Source organism: Coregonus lavaretus, assembly GCF_964263955.1.
Source record: "Coregonus lavaretus genome assembly, chromosome: 22".
NCBI classification, from domain to species: domain Eukaryota; kingdom Metazoa; phylum Chordata; class Actinopteri; order Salmoniformes; family Salmonidae; genus Coregonus; species Coregonus lavaretus.
This window is the reverse complement of record NC_140009.1, coordinates 42,377,218-42,397,196: the sequence shown is the minus strand read 5'-3', so window position 1 is coordinate 42,397,196 and position 19,979 is coordinate 42,377,218. Positions and strand designations below refer to the sequence as shown.

The 19,979-nt window shown below is 43.6% G+C and overlaps 1 protein-coding gene across 4 annotated transcripts in view; it reads left to right on the top strand.

The window, feature by feature from the left end:
* Positions 1-19,979, top strand: part of LOC311149766 (agrin-like) — a 403,861-nt gene that overhangs the window by 267,305 nt on the left and 116,577 nt on the right. For all 4 annotated transcript variants that reach the window (XM_084186990.1, XM_084186988.1, XM_084186991.1 and 1 more), the window contains 3 exons: positions 14,775-14,999; positions 16,502-16,726; positions 17,799-18,005. In XM_084186990.1, coding sequence (XP_084043116.1) covers positions 14,775-14,999; positions 16,502-16,726; positions 17,799-18,005 — 657 coding nt within the window. The remainder of the gene's footprint in view (positions 1-14,774; positions 15,000-16,501; positions 16,727-17,798; positions 18,006-19,979) is intronic.

Below are 19,979 nucleotides of genomic sequence, written 5' to 3'. Positions count from 1 at the left end.
GAGGAGCATTCTAATGTAGGATATAGCCATGTGACTTTTCATCCTCCTACTTCTCCAGCCTTTCAAATGATAATAATGAGAAAATACATGCAGGAAGTCCCTGATGTTTTTTAGGCCGGCGCGTTCTGCTTGTTACGCCAGTCACATTCGCCCGGGCAATTTGCCTCCTGAGAGGGAAGGCTGAGAGGGAAGGCTTATCTGTGCCATCATCGCTGCGGTGGCGAGGGGCGATGCTCCATAACTGAGCAAGCCCCTTAACATTCAAATCAAAGCGACTCCCTCTGTTCTTTCTCACCATTCTTTCCTTGCCTGTCAAGGCACCTGCTACGGCGACAGAAAAAAAAACATATTTTATTTAATGGGTTCAAGAAGCGGTGGCACATCGAAGACATTGTGGTTCTTAAGGTTATGTGAGGGTATATTCAATAAGGACGACGGGAAAGCGAACCAATGTAAATCCTTCACTACATTTGGTAGTGGTTTTGTGGGTGTCAGTGGCTGTGTCAAATCTGGCTTGAAAAAAAAGCTCTGACGAAGGCCAAGAGGCCGACACCATAAGCTTCAATAAAAAAAGTGATACTAGCAAGAGCTGTGTGTGGGTGTCTTTTTTTCTTTCAAATGATCTAATTATTACCATGCACCTGCAACAAGATAGCTCAGATGTGCGATTTGCATTTTTTTATGTTGAAATGTGGAATATAAAACACTAACAGTACATGTACCGATATAATTATTTTATTACAAATAATAAACACTTTTCAATGAGAACAGACCCTGTTTGCAGTAACTTTTTTGACTCATTACATGCGCTACTGCTACTGTTTTATTATCTGTCACTTTACTCCTAGTTTTAATTTATGTACATATCTACCTCAATAACCTCGTACCCCTGCACATCGACTCTGTATTGGTACCCCGTGTATATAGCCAAGTTATTATTACTTTTATTATTACGTGTTTTACTTTTCTATTATTTCTCTATTTTCTTTATCTCTGCATTGTTGGGAAGTAAGCATTTCACTGTTATTCTACCCCTATTGTTTACGAAGCATGTGACAAATAAAATTGAATTTGATTTGAATGTAGGCTACCGCGTTACTAACGTTGGCTACAGCTAGTTGCAGTGAATAGTGCAGTGGCCACATGACTTACTCAACACCTTTTGTTGTGGCATTTCTCCTGCTGTGGTCGCCACTTAATTAAATGCCTGATTGTCATCAGACCCTGCAACAGTTTGAACACAAGCCCTAGGATAATGTTAAATATGAAGTTGTCGCTCAACAGCAAGGAAGTAACCCTGTAGCTAACGTTACTATTCAAACAGTTATAGCTTCTAGTCCTACTAAAGCACATACACTATATATACAAAAGTATTTGGACACCCCTTCAAAGGAGTGGATTTGGCTATTTCAGCCACACCCATTGCTGGCAGGTGTATAAAATTGAGCACACAGCCATGCAATCTCCATAGACAAACATTGGCAGTAGAATGGCCTTACTGAAGATTTCAGTGACTTTCAACTTGGCACTGTCATAGGATGCCACCTTTCCAGCAAGTCAGTTCGTCACATTTCTGCCCTGCTAGAGCTGCCCTGGTCAACTGTAAGTGCTGTTATTGTGAAGTGGAAATGTCTAGGAGCAACAATGGCTCAGCCGCGAAGTGGCCTAAGATCACTATGCGCAATGCCAAGTGTCGACTGGAGTGGTGTAAAGCTTGCCGCCATTGGACTCTGGAGCAGTGGAAACTAGTTGTCTGGAGTGATGAATCACGCTTCACTATCTGGCAGTCCGACGGATTAATCTGGGTTTGGAGGATGCCAGGAGAATGCTACCTGCCCCAATGCATAGTGCTAACTGTAAAGTTTAGTGGAGGAGGAATAATGGTCTGGGGATGTTTTTCATGGTTCGGCCTAGGCCCCTTAGTTCCGGTGAAGGGAAATCTTAACGCTACAGCATACAATGACATTCTAGACAATTCTGTACTTCCAACTTTGTGGCAACAGTTTGGGGAAGGCCCTTTCCTGTTTCAGTATGACTATGCCCCCGTGCACAAAGCGAGATCCATACAGAAATGGTTTGTCGAGATCAGTGTGGAAGAACTTGACTGGCCTGCACAGAGCCCTGACCTCAACCCCATCGAACACCTTTGGGATGAATTGGAACGCCAACTGCGAGTATTGTACTTTTTGAGAATTTGTATTTATGATCTGTACATGAATGACTAAATACAGTCTGACTTATACTGACCTTTTGGTTTGCTGTACTTTCTCTCAATTAATCATTTCACGACTACATTAACCATTTTTTTTTAGGTCTTAGTTATGTGGCTAGTCTTTCTGAGGTTAGAGCAATGCTGAGATTGATCCCATGTGGTGGTTTAATTGTGCACTGCTATGGGCCTACATCTACAGTAGAATACCTTTACTCATTTTCCGGTTGGTAACAGAGAATGTGAGCGGAGTTGAGCGGTTGGAAATCCCGCTCATCACTCATGGAGCATGTCCTTGCTCTGCTAAAAACCGCTTCATGCTCACAGAAAAAAATAAAAAAAACCCGCTCCAAATTAGCTCCATTCATTAAAATAATATTTTTGTGACTACCAATTGGTTTTTAAGTATTGAAACCAAACCATATGGAAAGTATTTGAATAAACATGAAAAGGTGAATGGGATATACATTTGAAAATAATTTGTAAATATAGTTTATGTATTTATTGTCCTATCGTGATGGAACGGTCCCCAACCCTATACCCTAGACACCCACCTGAGCGACCTACACACTAAGGAGAAGTCCTTATCTGTTTTATGTGCCTACTATATGTTGCCTATACCCCTCAAGATTCTGAGCCTGCCTGGCAGGGTTGGTCCTACAAAGCCAAAGCCCCCCGATGGGAGAGCATAATATACAAGGAAATTCTCAAAGCTCCTAATGAGAACCTTGACGACCTTGTACCTAGCCGGTGGGGATTCCGGTAGGGTGCCCCCACCCAGGTAATGGCAGTGCTGGCAACGCTAGCTGCAATAACACTAGCTGCAGTCACACTCGGACAATCAGAGAGGGGGCATATTATGTTGGCCCTGGTGGCACAAAATAATCAAAGGTCTGACTGCACAGAGATGCTTGGGAAAATGGTCACAACGGGGGACCAGCGTGTGTGTGTTTCAGGGGAAGGGGGTGTATCTGATCTCCATCACCTAGGACTTGTAGGTAGCCAGCCGCGACCGGGAGACCCATGGGGCGGCACACAATTGGCCCAGCGTCGTCCAGGGTAGGGGAGGGAATGGTCGGCAGGGATGTAGCTCAGTTAGTAGAGCATGGCGTTTGCAACGCCACGGGGGGTATGAAAAATTAAAAAATTATGTATGCACTCACTAACTGTAAGTTGCTCTGGATAAGAGTGTCTGCTAAATGACTAAAATGTAAAAATGTAAAATGGTTGATCAAATATCCAGATTTTTGCCAATTTCATGCTTTCTCAAACAGCTGCAACTATAAATGCATTCGTAAATCAAGTCCTTTCTTCAGTTGGGCTCAGGGATGGAACAACTGTTGAGCATCTGAGTTTATGGTTGTTTGTGGGGGAAAGGGGTTGAGTGTGTGTGTGTGTGTGTATGTATTCCACATCTGTTGCTAGGGGGTAATAATGTTAGGGACAATATAGGATGAATCACAATAAATATTTGCTAAAATAGTAATTGTTTGCCAAAAATGTAATTTTTGTAAAGTCAATCCTTATTATAGGTAACAATCCTTTGCATATTATTTTTTAATTATGGAAATGAAGATATTTTTTATTTATATACACTACGAGTCAAAAGTTTGGACACACCTACTCATGCAAGTGTTTTTCTTTATTTTTACTATTTTTTACATTGTAGAATAATAGTGAAGACATCAAAACTATGAAATAACACATATGGAATCATGTAGTAACCAAAAAAGTGTTAAACAACTCAAAAATATATTTTGTATTTGAGATTCTTCAAATAGCCAACCTTTGCCTTGATGACAGCTTTGCACACTCTTGGCATTCTCACAATCAGCTTCACCTGGAATGCTTTTCCAACAGTCGTGAAGGAGTTCCCACATATGCTGAGCACTTGTTGACTGCTTTTCCTTCACTGTGCGGTCCGACTCATCCCAAACCATCTCAATTGGTTTGAGGTCGGGGGATTGTGTAGGCCAGGTCATCTGATGCAGCACTCCATCACTCTCCTTCTTGGTCAAATAGCCCTTACACAGCCTGGAGGTGTGTTGGGTCATTGTCCTGTTGAAAAACAAATGAAAGTCCAACTAAGCCCAAACCAGATGGGATATGGTATCGCTGCAGAATGATGTGGTAGCCATGCTGTTTAAGTGTGCCTTGAATTCTAAATAAATCACAGACAGTGTCACCAGCAAAGCACCCCCTCACCATAACACCTTCTCCTCCATGCTTTACGGTGGGAAATAGACATGCAGAGATCATCTGTTCACCCACACCGTGTCTCACAAAGACACGGCGGTTGGAACCAAAAATCTCAAATTTGAATCTCAGATTTCCACCTGTCTAATGTCCATTGCTCGTGTTTCTTGGCCCAAACATGTATCTTCTTCTTATTGGTGTCCTTTAGTAGTGGTTTCTTTGCAGCAATTCGACCATGAAGGCCTGATTTAACACAGTCTCCTCTGAACAGTTGATGTTGATGTGTCGTTACTTGAACTTTGTGAAGCATTTATTTGGGCTGCAATTTCTGAGGCTGGTAACTCTAATGAACTTATCCTCTGCAGCAGAGGTAACTCTGGGTCTTCCATTCCTGTGGCGGTACTCATGAGAGCCAGTTTCATCATAGCGCTTGATGGTTTTTGCGACTGCAGTTGAAGAAACAATCAAAGTCATTGAAATGTTCCGTATTGACTGACCTTCATGTCTTAAAGTAATGATGTACTGTCGTTTCTCTTTGCTTATTTGAGCTGTTCTTGCCATAATATGGACTTGGTATTTTACCAAATAGGGCTATCTTCTGTATACCCCCCCTACCTTGTCACAACACAACTGATTGCCTCAAATGCATTAAGAAGGAAATAAATTCCACAAATTAACTCTTAAAAAGGCACACCTGTTAATTGAAATGCATTCCAGGTGACTACCTCATGAAGCTGGTTGAGAGAATGCCAAGAGTGTGCAAAGCTGTCATCAAGGCAAAGGGTGGCTATTTGAAAAATCAAATATAAAATATATTTTGATTTGTTTAACACTTTTTGGGTTACTACATGATTACATATGTGTTATTTCATAGTTTTGATGTCTTCACTATTATTCTACAATGTAGAATTTTTTTTTAAAATTAAGAAAAACCCTGGAATGAGTAGGTGTGTCCAAACTTTTGACTGGTACTGTATATTTTTTAATAGCTGTATATAATGCAAATCGAGGTGAGAGCGCTGGAGATGCTTTTGGACGGGGGTTGTCTGCCGGTCACTGGGATGACAACCCAACTTGGGATGGGGAGGGGTTTTAGCAGGTGGAATAGTGGGGAACAATTGGACGTTTACTTAGTAGCAATGCAAATATCATGGTATAGCTATATGCACACTGAATCACTATGGTACTTTTTAATGGTGAGTTTATAAACATATATTATTATAAATGTATTTGATAACTTGTATCTCATTATGGTAAATGGTGAAATAAATATAGCCATTTATAATTGTAATGGCTTAGCAGATAATAAGAAAAGACTATCAGTTTTTACCTGGCTAAAAGAGAAGGAATATAATATATATTGTTTAGAGGAAACTCATTCAACAACTTTAGATGAAGTTGTGTAGTAAGAGGACTGGAGGGGTGAAATATATTTCTCCCTTGGGCAAATAAATTCAAAATGGGTGATGATATGAATTAACAGTAATTTTGATCTGAATGTGCAAATTGTCCAAACAGATCCTAAAGGTAGATGGATGGTTTTAAATATGTTATTGGACCATAAACAGATATGGCTCATTAACCTTTACGGTCCAAATAATGATGATCCAAGCTTCTTTTAAAATATACATAATAATTTATCAACCCTACAAGCAATACAAGACTATTATTATGGTGGCAGATAATACGGTTTTAAATACCTCTATGGACTATAACCAAAATCACACTACAAACTATCACCCTCATGCACTTAAGGAAATCATGAATGTCATGGATATATTGGAACTAGTGGATATAAGTAGGCTTAAATATCCTGACCTAGTGAGATATAGATGGTGGAGGCTCATTCAAGCTAGTCGTCTTGACTACTTTCTTATGTCATTCTCTCTGGCACCAAAAGTTTAAAAAGTGTTGATAGGGGACAGAATGCGGTCTGACCATCAAATAATTGGCATATACAGTTGAAGTCGGGTGTTTACATACACCTTAGCCAAATACACTGCTCAAAAAAATTAAGGGAACACTAAAATAACACATCCTAGATCTGAATGAATGAAATAATCTTATGAAATACTTTTTTCATTACATAGTTGAATGTGCTAACAACAAAATCACACAAAAATTATCAATGGAAAACAAGTCAAAATGAGGCTCAGTAGTGTGTGTGGCCTCCACGTGCCTGTATGACCTCCCTACAACGCTTGGGCATGCTCCTGATGAGGTGGCGGATGGTCTCCTGAGGGATCTCCTCCCAGACCTGGACTAAAGCATCCGCCAACTCCTGGACAGTCTGTGGTGCAACGTGGCATTGGTGGATGGAGCGAGACATGATGTCCCAGATGTGCTCAATTGGATTCAGGTCTGGGGAACGGGCGGGCCAGTCCATAGCATCAATGCCTTCCTCTTGCAGGAACTGCTGACACACTCCAGCCACATGAGGTCTAGCATTGTCTTGCATTAGGAGGAACCCAGGGCCAACCGCACCAGCATATGGTCTCACAAGGGGTCTGAGGATCTCATCTCGGTACCTAATGGCAGTCAGGCTACCTCTGGCGAGCACATGGAGTGCTGTGCGGCCCCCCAAAGAAATGCCACCCCACACCATGACTGACCCACCGCCAAACCGGTCATGCTGGAGGATGTTGCAGGCAGCAGAACGTTCTCCACGGCATATCCAGACTCTGTCACGTCTGTCACGTGCTCAGTGTGAACCTGCTTTCATCTGTGAAGAGCACAGGGCGCCAGTGGCGAATTTGCCAATCTTGGTGTTCTCTGGCAAATGCCAAACGTCCTGCACGGTGTTGGGCTGTAAGCACAACCCCCACCTGTGGACGTCGGGCCGTCATACCACCCTCATGGAGTCTGTTTCTGACCATTTGAGCAGACACATGCACATTTGTGGCCTGCTGGAGGTCATTTTGCAGGGCTCTGGCAGTGCTCCTCCTGCTCCTCCTTGCACAAAGGCGGATGTAGCAGTCCTGCTGCTGGGTTGTTGCCCTCCTACGGCCTCCTCCACGTCTCCTGATGTACTGGCCTGTCTCCTGGTAGCACCTCCATGCTCTGGACACTACGCTGACAGACACAGCAAACCTTCTTGCCACAGCTCACATTGATGTGCCATCCTGGATGAGCTGCACTACCTGAGCCACTTGTGTGGGTTGTAATTGTGTGGGTTGTAACACTTGGGGTGTCTTGCTAATTGCCTATAATTTCCACCTGTTGTCTATTCCATTTGCACAACAGCATGTGAAATGTATTGTCAATCAGTGTTGCTTCCTAAGTGGACAGTTTGATTTCACAGAAGTGTGATTGACTTGGAGTTACATTGTGTTGTTTAAGTGTTCCCTTTATTTTTTTGAGCAGTGTACATTTAAACTCAGTTTTTCACAATTCCTGACATTTAATCCTAGTAAAAATTCCCTGTCTTAGGTCAGTTAGGATCACCACTTTATTTTAAGAATGTGAAATGTCAGAATAATAGTAGAGAGTGATTTATTTCAGCTTTTATTTATTTCATCACATTCCCAGTGGGTCAGAAGTTTACATACAATCAATTAGTATTTGGTAGCATTGCCTTTAAATTGTTTAACTTGGGTCAAACATTTTGAGTAGCCTTCCACAAGCTTCCCACAATAAGTTGGGTGAATTTTGGCCCATTCCTCCTGACAGAGCTGGTGTAACTGAGTCAGGTTTGTAGGCCTCCTTGCTCGCACATGCTTTTTCAGTTCTGCCCACACATTTTCTATAGGATTGAGGTCAGAGCTTTGTGATGGCCACTCCAATACCTTGACTTTGTTGTCCTTTAGCCATTTTGCCACAACTTTGGAAGTTTGCTTGTCCATTTGAAGACCCATTTGCGACCAAGCTTTAACTTCCTGACTGATGTCTTGAGATGTTGCTTCAATATATCCATATCATTTTCCTTCCTCATGATACCATCTATTTTGTGAAGTGCACCAGTCCCTCCTGTAGCAAAGCACACCCACAGCATGATGCTGCCACCCTGTGCTTCACGGTTGGGATGGTGTTCTTCTGCTTGCAAGCCCCCCTTTTTTCCTCCAAACATAACAATGGTCATTATGGCCAAACAGTTCTATTTTTGTTTAATCAGATCAGAGGACATTTCTCCAAAAAGTACGATCTTTGTCCCCATGTGCAGTTGAAATCGTAGTCTGGCTTTTTTATGGCGGTTTTGGAGCAGTGGCTTCTTCCTTGCTGAGCGGCCTTTCAGGTTATGTCGATATAGGACTCGTTTTAATGTGAATATAGATACTTTTGTACCTGTTTCCTCCAGCATCTTCACAAGGTCCTTTGCTGTTGTTCTGGGATTGATTTGCACTTTTCGCACCAAACTACGTTAATCTTTAGGAGACAGAACGCGTCTCCTTCCTGAGCGGTATGATGGCTGCGTGGTCCCATGGTGTTTATACTTGCGTACTATTGTTTGTACAGATGAACGTGGTACCTTCAGGCGTTTGGAAATTGCTCCCAAGGATGAACCAGACTTGTGGAGGTATACAATTGTTTTTCTGAGGTCTTGGCTGATTTCTTTTGATTTTCCCATGATGTCAAGCAAGAGGCACTGAGTTTGAAGGTAGCCCTTGAAATACATCCACAGGGACACCTCCAATTGATTCAAATGATGTCAATTAGCCTATCAGAAGCTTCTAATGCCATGAAATCATTTTCTGGAATTTCCCATGCTGTTCAAAGGCACAGTCAACTTAGTGTATGTAAACTTCTGACCCACTGGAATTGTGATACAGTGAATTATAAGTGAAATAATCTGTCTGTAAACAATTGTTGGAAAAATTACTTGTGTCATGCACAAAGTAGATGTCCTAACCGACTAGCCCAAACTATAGTTTGTTAAGAAAAAATGTGTGGAGTGGTTGAAAACGAGTTCTAATGACTCCAACCTAAGTGTTTGTAAACTTCCGACTTCAACTATATATTACTCTTACAGAATTTCCACATGGGCGAGGATATTGGACATTTAATCAAAGCGTATTGGATGATAACTTGTTTTTAACTAGGACAGAATAATTTGTAAATGACTTTTTCCGACATAACACAGTGGGGAGAACAAGTATTTGATACACTGCCGATTTTGCAGGTTTTCCTACTTACAAAGCATGTAGAGGTCTGTAATATTTATCATAGGTACACTTCAACTGTGAGAGACGGAATCTAAAACAAAATTCCAGAAAATCACATTGTATGATTTTTAAGTAATTAATTTGCATTTTATTGCATGACATAAGTATTTGATCACCTACCAACCAGTAAGAATTCCGGCTCTCACAGACCTGTTAGTTTTTCTTTAAGAAGCCCTCCTGTTCTCCACTCAGTACCTACATTAACTGCACCTGTTTGAACTCATTACCTGTATAAAAGAGACCTGTCCACACACTCAATCAAACAGACTCCAACCTCTCCACAATGGCCTAGACCAGAGAGCTCTGTAAGGACATCAGGGATAAAATTGTAGACCTGCACAAGGCTGGGATGGGCTACAGGACAATAGGCAAGCAGCTTGGTGAGAAGGCAACAACTGTTGGCGCAATTATTAGAAAATGGAAGAAGTTCAAGATGACAGTCAATCACCCTCGGTCTGGCGCTCCATGCAAGATCTCACCTCGTGGGGCATCAATGATCATGAGGAAGGTGAGGGATGAGCCCAGAACTACACGGCAGGACCTGGTCAATGACCTGAAGAGAGCTGGGACCACAGTCTTAAAGAAAACCATTAGTAACACACTACACCGTCATGGATTAAAATCCTGTAGCGCACGCAAGGTCCCCCTGCTCAAGCCAGCGCATGTCCAGGCCCGTCTGAAGTTTGCCAATGACCATCTGGATGATCCAGAGGAGGAATGGGAGAAGGTCATGTGGTCTGATGAGACAAAAATAGAGCTTTTTGGTCTAAACTCCACTCGCCATGTTTGGAGGAAGAAGAAGGATGAGTACAACCCCAAGAACACCATCCCAACCGTGAAGCATGTATGTGGAAACATCATTCTTTGGGGATGCTTTTCTGCAAAGGGGACAGGACGACTGCACCGTATTGAGGGGACGATGGATGGGGCCATGTATCGCGAGATCTTGGCCAACAACCTCCTTCCCTCAGTAAGAGCATTGAAGATGGGTCGTGGCTGGGTCTTCCAGCATGACAACGACTCGAAACACACAGCCAGGGCAACTAAGGAGTGGCTCCGTAAGAAGCATCTCAAAGTCCTGGAGTGGCCTAGCCAGTCTCCAGACCTGAACCCAATAGAAAATCTTTGGAGGGAGCTGAAAGTCCGTATTGCCCAGCGACAGCCCCGAAACCTGAAGGATCTGGAGAAGGTATGTATGGAGGAGTGGGCCAAAATCCCTGCTGCAGTGTGTGCAAACCTGGTCAAGACCTACAGGAAACGTATGATCTCTGTAATTGCCAGCAAAGGTTTCTGTACCAAATATTAAGTTCTGCTTTTCTGATGTATCAAATACTTATGTCTTGCAATAAAATGCAAATTAATTACTTAAAAATCATACAATGTGATTTCCTGGATTTTTGTTTTAGATTCCGTCTCTCACAGTTGAAGTGTACCTATGATAGAAATGACAGACCTCTACATGCTTTGTAAGTAGGAAAACCTGCAAAATCGGCAGTGTATCAAATACTTGTTCTCCCCACTGTAGGTACAGCAGATCCCCTTATTGTATTGGACAATTTTAAATGTGCCTTTAGAGGCCATGCAATTCAGTACACATCTCTAAAACAAAATCAATAGAGGTCAAAAGAGTCCATATTAACAAAGGAAATGGAAGGACTAACAGTACAGATAGATTACAATTAAAACTGTACCATAGAGGCTCAGAATAAGTTAGAGGAAAAACAAAAAGAAATGGAGGAACTTATTCAAGAAAGATCAAGTGTAATATATTATAAAAATAAAGCAAATTGGATGGAATATGGGGAAGAATACACCAAATTATTTTTTTATCTTTAACATAGAAATGCTACCAAAAATAATTGACTGAAACTTGTTACAAATGTCAGTCACCCATGATTCACCAAAATATATTTTGAAAGAGGAAGTAAAGTACTTTAAGCATATATATTCGTTTCAGTCTCCTCCATCTCCACTAACTGAAGCTAATTGTATGGATTTTTCCTATTAATAATGTAAAATGAACAGCTGTACAGAAAGACTCATGTGAAGACCAAATTACAGAGGAAGAACTTCTTGATGCAATTAAAGCATTTAAGTCCAGGAAGTCTCCAGGGCTGGATGGCATACCAGTGGAGGTATACCAAACCTTTTTGGATATACTCAGAGGACCGCTATTAGCATGTTTTAACTACTCCTATATAAATGGTAGATTATGAGACACTCAACAAGAAGATCTGATTTCATTATTACTGAAACAGGATCCAGGTGGGAAATATAAATATTCAGTCCATTTAAAAAATTGGATGCGTCTGTTGTGATGCAAAACTTCTAGCAAAAATGCATAGCACATAGAATTAAAAAGGTATTGTCGGATAATATTCATCCTAATCAGACATGTTTTTTACATGGACAATATATTGGAGATAATATAAGTACTGGAAACAATAGAACACTATGCAATCTGGGAAACCAGGCCTGGTATTCATAGCTGACTTTGAAAAGGCTTTTGATAAAGTTCGACTGGAGTTTATATATAAATGCCTGGAATATTTCAATTTTGGAGAATCTCTTATAAAATGGGTAATTAAAAATATATATATACAGTTAGGGAAAAAAGTATTTGATCCCCTGCTGGTTTTGTACGTTTGCCCACTGACAAAGAAATGATCAGTCTATAATTTTAATGGTAGGTTTATTTGAACAGTGAGAGACAGAATATCAACAACAAAAATCCAGAAAAATGCAAGTAAAAAATGTTATAAATTGATTTGCATTTTAATGAGGGAAATAAGTATTTGACCCCTCTGCAGAACATGACTTACTACTTGGTGGCAAAACCCTTGTTGGCAATCACAGAGGTCAGACGTTTCTTGTAGTTGGCCACCAGGTTTGCACACATCTTAGGAGGGATTTTGTCCCACTCCTCTTTGCAGATCTTCTCCAAGTCATTAAGGTTTCGAGGCTGACGTTTGGCAACTCGAACCTTCAACTCCCTCCACAAATTTTCTATAGGATTAAGGTCTGGAGACTGGCTAGGCCACTCCAGGACCTTAATGTGCTTCTTCTTGAGCCACTCCTTTGTTGCCTTGGCCGTGTGTTTTGGGTCATTGTCATGCTGGAATACCCATCCACGACCCATTTTCAATGCCCTGGCTGAAGGAAGGAGGTTCTCACCCAAGATTTGACGGTACATGGCCCCGTCCATCGTCCCTTTGATGCGGTGAAGTTGTCCTGTCCCCTTAGCAGAAAAACACCCCCAAAGCATAATGTTTCCACCTCCATGTTTGACGGTGGGGATGGTGTTCTTGAGGTCATAGGCAGCATTCCTCCTCCTCCAAAACGTAGAGTTGAGTTGATGCCAAAGAGCTCGATTTTGGTCTCATCTGACCATAACTCTTTCACTCAGTTCTCCTCTGAATCATTCAGATGTTCATTGGCAAACTTCAGATGGGCATGTATATGTGCTTTCTTGAGCATGGGGAACTTGTGGGCGCTGCAGGATTTCAGTCCTTCACGGCATAATGAGTTACCAATTGTTTTCTTGGTGACTATGGTCCCAGCTGCCTTGAGATCATTGACAAGATCCTCCCGTGTAGTTCTGGGCTGATTCCTCACCACTCTCATGATCATTCCAACTCCACGATGTGAGATCTTGCATGGAGCCTCAGGCCGAGGGAGATTGACAGTTCTTTTGTATTTCTTCCATTTGCGAATAATCGCACCAACTGTTGTCACCTTCTCACCAAGCTGCTTGGCGATGGTCTTGTAGCCCATTCCAGCCTTGTGTAGGTCTACAATCTTGTCCCTGACATCCTTGGAGAGCTCTTTTGTCTTGGCCATGGTGGAGAGTTTGGAATCTGATTGATTGATTGCTTCTGTGGACAGGTGTCTTTTATACAGGTAACAAACTGAGATTAGGAGCACTCCCTTTAAGAGTGTGCTCCTAATCTCAGCTCGTTACCTGTATAAAAGATACCTGGGAGCCAGAAATCTTTCTGATTGAGAGGGGGTCAAATACTTATTTCCCTCATTAAAATGCAAATCAATTTATAACATTTTTGACATGCGTTTTTCTTGATTTTTTTTGTTGTTATTCTGTCTCCCACTGTTCAAATAAACCTACCATTAAAATTATAGACTGATAATTTATTGGTCAGTGGGCAAATGTACAAAATCAGCAGGGGATCAAATACTTTTATCCGTCACTATATATATATATATATATATATATATATATATATATATACCGGTATATAGGTAGGCTTAAAGGTTTTTAGGCAAAATAATTGGTAATAATTGTCACCAGTTGGCCAGCTCCATTTGCAGTATCACATCGAAATCGAACTGAAACAGACACATTCGTTAGCAACACCACTCCGCCGTGTCTTGAACCAATTTGACAAGAGAGGTAGAAAGAGAAAGAAATCTGTCAAGATGTGAGGATGAGTGAGGGATATGTGTGAGACTTTGATCCGATGGCACAGAAAAAAAGCACTCCGCTTCTCTCTCCCAGATCCTAGACTCTCATTAAGGCGACGAGAGTCTACCACCAAGATCCACCGAAAGAAGTGGAGCACAGTCTTCTGAGACAAACATGGCCTGAAGTAGAGGAATAAGACTTTCTTGAATTGGAGGGGAGGGATAAAACAAGAAAGGGTACGCTGAAGGTTCGTGGAATAATATATCGTAGCATCCGTCCCCGAAATGAAATTCATAGACAAAGCGTTGCAACAAAAGGGGGATATTGGACACGGATAAACATTATTCCAAAAGTGGCAGTGCATACGAAATGAGAGTCTCGTCAAGTGTTCCTGCATAACCCACACACAACACTCCCCCCACCCTAAAGCACACACACATACACACACACACACACACACACACACATGTTTTGTTCTATCCTCGTGGGGACCTTAAAATTAAGTTCCATTCAAAATCCTATTTTCCCTTAACCCGCAAACCTAACCATAAACCTAACCTTAACCCGCAACCCGCAACCCTAAACCAAACCCTAAACCTAACTCATAACCCTAATTGTAACCCTAAAGCAAACCCCTAAGCTTAAAATAGCCTTTTTCCTCATGGGACATGAGAAATGTCCCCACGAGGGAGAGTTTTCCTTGTTTTACTAACCTTGTGGGGACTTTTCCCACACACACACACACACACACAAACCCTAATACCTACCTCTGTCTTCTCCCTCCCTGCAGCCCTGAAGGACCCTTGCAGCGAGGTGACCTGCAGCTATGGCAGCACCTGCATCCAGTCATCAGACGCCTTGTCGGCCAAGTGCATGTGCCCGCTGAGCTGTGACGGCAAGCCCGAGCAGGTGGTGTGTGGCACTGACGGCCAAGACTACCGCAACGAGTGCGAGCTCTACAAGCAAGCCTGCCACACCCAGAAGAACTTCCGCCTGCAGCACCAGGGATACTGCAGTGAGTCCCCTCATATACTTCTCCTCTACCCTCCCTCTCCCTCCTTTCTTTTGTTCTTTTTTATTTATTTTATTTTTATTTTTATTTCGCTCTCTCTTTACATCCATCTGGAGTTTCATTGTCTTCTGTCTCTCTGACATCATTTTACTAGTTTTCAAATTCATAGCTTTTTTTTCTTATTGCAAACTCTTCCCGCATTGTGGATTATTCACTGTTGACAAACAAAGCCACTTGTTTTTAGAGCTGGCCAGTTCGAGACTGTTGTTTTGTCTCACCCGCTGTTTGTTTTGTTTGTTTTCTCCTGTGGACGTCTGACTTTGAGAAATTTGCGCTGAGGGAAAGAGCCAGATAGAGCTAACCAGACAAACTAACGTCCCAAAAGTGAGGAGACCCTGAGAGGCTACAAAATGGAAGGGAGATGGATTCTCAGGCCCCCAGAGGACGGCTCTAATATATATCTAACCCAAGCCGGTGAGACCAGGCTCCATGTTGCCTTACCCCCAGGGGGAGGCCTGGGTTCTCAGGAGAGCTGGCCCGGCGGGCCCCTAAATCTTCCTGAGCGATTCTGTCCAAGCTTTGGCTGTCTCAACTGGCTTGCCAGCGCCAGACAAATGGTGATGATTTATATATACAGCTGGGGCTAGGCTAGCCAGCGCCTCCACTGTCTGTCTGTATGTCTAATTACCTCATCAGGGGCGGGTGGGGGGCTCGACTGCAGAGTGCAGGAATTCTGGAAGCCGTTCTGGTGTGTTAATGGGAGGTAATGGTTTTTGCAAATGGGATAATAGCTGGACTTGTGTTGCATCATTGCTTTTCTGGCGTCAGGTGTTTTTGCATTACGATAAAAACCCAGAGTTGGGACCGGTCCCACGCTTTATATCCTCCTGTGTTAGCGATTCCATTGTGATAATATACACAATCCCTACAATCCCTGACCTTGGCGCTGTGTTGCTGCCGTTGGCTCTGTTGTTGTCCTGCCTGCCCAGCCCGGGCTGTGGAAGCCAAGCTACCGTTGTCGCTCTTGTGTTCCTGTTGTCGCTCTTTGTTTCTCGAGCCAGGGTCTTTTCTTTCCCTTTCTCTCTCTCTCTCTCTCTCTCTCTCTGCCCGTTTGGTCTCATCCTCCTCTGTGATGTTTCGAATGACTTGCTCACAGCTTGGCAGTGTTTGAATGCGGCGCAGAGGTACATAAATACTTTGTGTCCCCTTGCTCTATAGAAGACAGTGTAGAGAGCTGAGACGAAGCTGGAGCTGCGAGCAGCTCCTATTTCAATAAGCATCTCCCCAGTTCCATTATGATTACAGCTGATATGGCCACCAGCGCCAGCCGCCAGCCTGTCGACCTCTTAGATCCATGGGCTTCTTGGCTTTCCACTCTGCCTTTCCAGGGCAACCTGTGTTGATAGCAGGCCTATCTCTGGCATATCCCTGGTGATGGATAACCATGTCCTACCACTAACCTCTCTCTCTCTCTCGCTCTCTTTCTCTCTCTCCCCTGTTTATAGACCCCTGCAAAGACAGCGAGAACAGTCTGAACGTGGCGTGCCGGGTGGAGCCACGTACCCGCCAGCCCCTGACCTTTGCCCCGCCAGAGTCCTGCCCACCCGTCAATGAGCCACTGTGTGCCAGCGACGGCCAGACGTACGGGAGCGAGTGCCATATGACGAGGACGGGCATGCAAAAGGGCATTGAACTCAGGAAGATCCACCCGGGCCGCTGCAAGAAACAAGGTGAGCCGGCACGTTCATGCACGCACACACGCACTGCACTGCCTTGACCGATAGATAACTTACCATGTCCTTTACGGGCTGTGTTGTGTTACATGCATGACACCAGATGGTTTGCTTGATAAGAGCTCGCAAAGGCTTATCTGGGCTATCTGCACTGTCAGGTTCACTGCACTGTCAGGTTTACAGTAGATGATACCGATCTGAAGAAATCCAATGTTCCTGTTGTGTGATAGGGGCTTCAGTAGGCCACCACCACTGTGTCTGTAGCTTTTCTACTCTCACCTCATCTCCACACATCTGAGACTCCCCATAGAGTTAAAGACAGAGGCTCTTGGTGTGATGCACTCTACTACAGACAATTGTGGTTTTGCGCTCTCAAATAATGATCCCTTTCTGCTCTGCAACACACAACTCTCTTTTGTTAGCAATATCTTGTAGTCAAGTTTGAGTAGAGATAAAGGCCGCTAATATGTGGATACATATGGGACTTCAACTTCTCAGTAGAAGCCTTAGTACTGTGTGTGCTTGTGAGTTGATTTAGTTCTGGATCGAGTTAACAGGAACCCATTCTCTATCTGCCTTTTACTGAAGTGAAATAGATAGGCATAATACTTTTTTGTTTTCTCACTTTTTTTAAATATCAACGATTTAATTTGAAATGCAGATCTATGAAATCAGGTTCTTTATTTGCGAACGATGGTTCATCTTGTACAATTACATCATACAGTACGTCCCTCTAATGTTCTACACCCAGATAAGGCAGCTCCGTAATTAAGTTGCAGCATAGCATGACCACTTTACAGGAAAGAGAAAGGAATTGTTCCAAATTGAATTACTGTACAAATTTGATCCAGTGATAGAGAACATAATGAATTTGAAGCTCTGAACATGCCTCAACGTTCTCGAGAGAACGTTTTATAGATGATTGCCTCGATTCGTCGACTGATTTGCTGCGTCACATGTGAAGTCACATTTTATTTCAAATCCATTATTACAATGTCTCAACACACTTTACAGAGGAAAATTAAACATTAAAAACAAGAAACAACAATGTCCCTCGTCCATTTTGCAGAGGTGTGCAAGGAGGAGTGCAGATTCAATGGTGTGTGCCAGGTGGAGCATCTAGGCGTGCGCTGCTCCTGCGAGCCTATCCAGTGCGACGGGACCTACAAGCCACTGTGCGGCAAAGACGGACGCACCTACGTCAACGACTGTGAGCGCCGGCGGGCCGAGTGCCTGGCCAAAGCCCACATCCCCGTCAAGCAGCAAGGCCCGTGTGGTGAGTCAGGTCCACTAGGAGGGGGGGAAAGTGGAGAAGCCTCTGGTCTTTCTCTCTCTGTCTCCCTCTGGTTGGCTCCTCCTCTCACAGTTTCTGAAACGTCCTCCTGTCCCGTGTAAGTACTGTATGTGTGTTTGTTCTGTCTGTCTCTTGACTTGTCAGTAGTCTGTGGTGGGAGGGGAGGGGAAAAAGCGAAGAGACAGGAAGTTACCGTGACCACCACGTTTCCCTTCACCCCCCCCCCCCCCCATCTACCTCATGCCCGTCATGCTCCGCCATCACGTGACACATGAAACACAACAGCCTTCATGTTTCATTCATGTCCTCCTACCTTCCCGGTAGTGCCAGTCTTCCACTGCAATGGTTTCTCGCTCTCTCTCTGCACAACACAACTCAAAGTTGTGTCTTGCCTGTCTGTCTCCATCTGTCTCTCTTTTGTCTGTGTGGCTTCCTTTTTAAACAGGTATTCTTTCTATTTCAGTGTGTCTGTCTGTCTTTGTCCATGTGATATCTGCCGCAGTTCGGGACACACCCCTCACTTCAGCAGGGGAGAGTTCAACCTTTGACCTCTGGTGGACACTGACCACTTGGGGGGTCAGAGACTCTCCTCCAATTGGACTAAACAGGGTGGTTGTCTTCCTCCTCTTTCTCTTCTTCTCTCTCTCTCTCTCTAGTACGTTCTCTCTCCCAACACTCCAAGCTGTCGCTCTTGTCTCTCCTCTGTGCACCCTCCTTGCAGCCCTACTGCGTCTGCGGGGGGAAGAATGCGTCCGTCCATGAGGTTGGGGAGCTCCTCTTCTTCCCAGTGCTGTGCTGTGTTGTTTTGTCGTGTCAACCCCTTTCCCATTCCCCAACCCCCATTTCCCTCAACCCTCAGCCTATGATGGTACCCTCCTACCTTAGCATGGCAGACCGCATGTAGACCCTCCTCCCCTGCCCTATGCACTGACTTTAGCTATGCCCAGTGCCCACAAGTGCCTGCTGACAAGGTCTCTCAACCTAATATAATCTAAGGGGCGTTTGTAGATTTAGAATTAGAGCAGCCGTGGGCAAACTATACCCCTGTGAAGGCCATCTGGCACAGATGCAGGCTTTTGCTCCTCTCAAACAGTAACACACCCGATTCAGCAAATCAAAGCCTTGATCGAAGACTACGATGAGTCGATTTTGTAGAATCGTACCCTGTCATCGTACCCTGCTTGGCCGGAGTAAAAACCTGCACCCACACTGGCTCTCACAGGGTATAGATAGCCTACCCCTGATGTAGAGTGTCTGTCCTCGATAGACAAGCTAAACGCGGGACCACAGTCGTTCTGTAGCAAAACTCCTCGCTAGTTCTCCTCAGACAGATATCTCTATCTCATCTCACGGCGGTTGGTTATCTGAATACTAAGTTGTGCTCATCTCGGGGAGGTGACGTTGAAGCATGGCTCCACAGTTTCATGGTGCAACTCATTAGCTTTGTTTTTTTCTCATCTCTTCCCCCGTCTTTTTGCCACGCATAAATTAACATGTGAAATGTCTGCGGTGCTTATGTAAAAAAAAAAAAAAAAAATCATTATTTCTGACAAAGTAAACGGTCGCCATCCTTTTCGGCTGATTTTAGCCGGTGGCAAGTTACAGTACGTTTTTTTAATGCATTTTTTTTGCATATTTGCTTGAGCCACCCCCCCCCCCCCCCCCCCCACACCCCTTTCAGATTTAATTAAACATCAAAAGGAGAGGAGTGAGGTGCCGAGGCTGTTGGTTTAGTGTGGGGGGAGTGTGTGTGTGTGAGAGGGCGTGTGTGTGCATGTTTGTGTATGTTTGGTTTTGTGTGTGCAGGCTTGTGTGCATTAATTTTGTTTGGTTGTGTGTGTGCAGCTGTTTGTATGTGACAGTGTGTGTGTCTGTGTCTAAATCACGAAGTGCTCAATAGAACAATCAGAGGACAGTTACAGCCGTGCCATGCGGCATGCAGCCTTGGACACACTA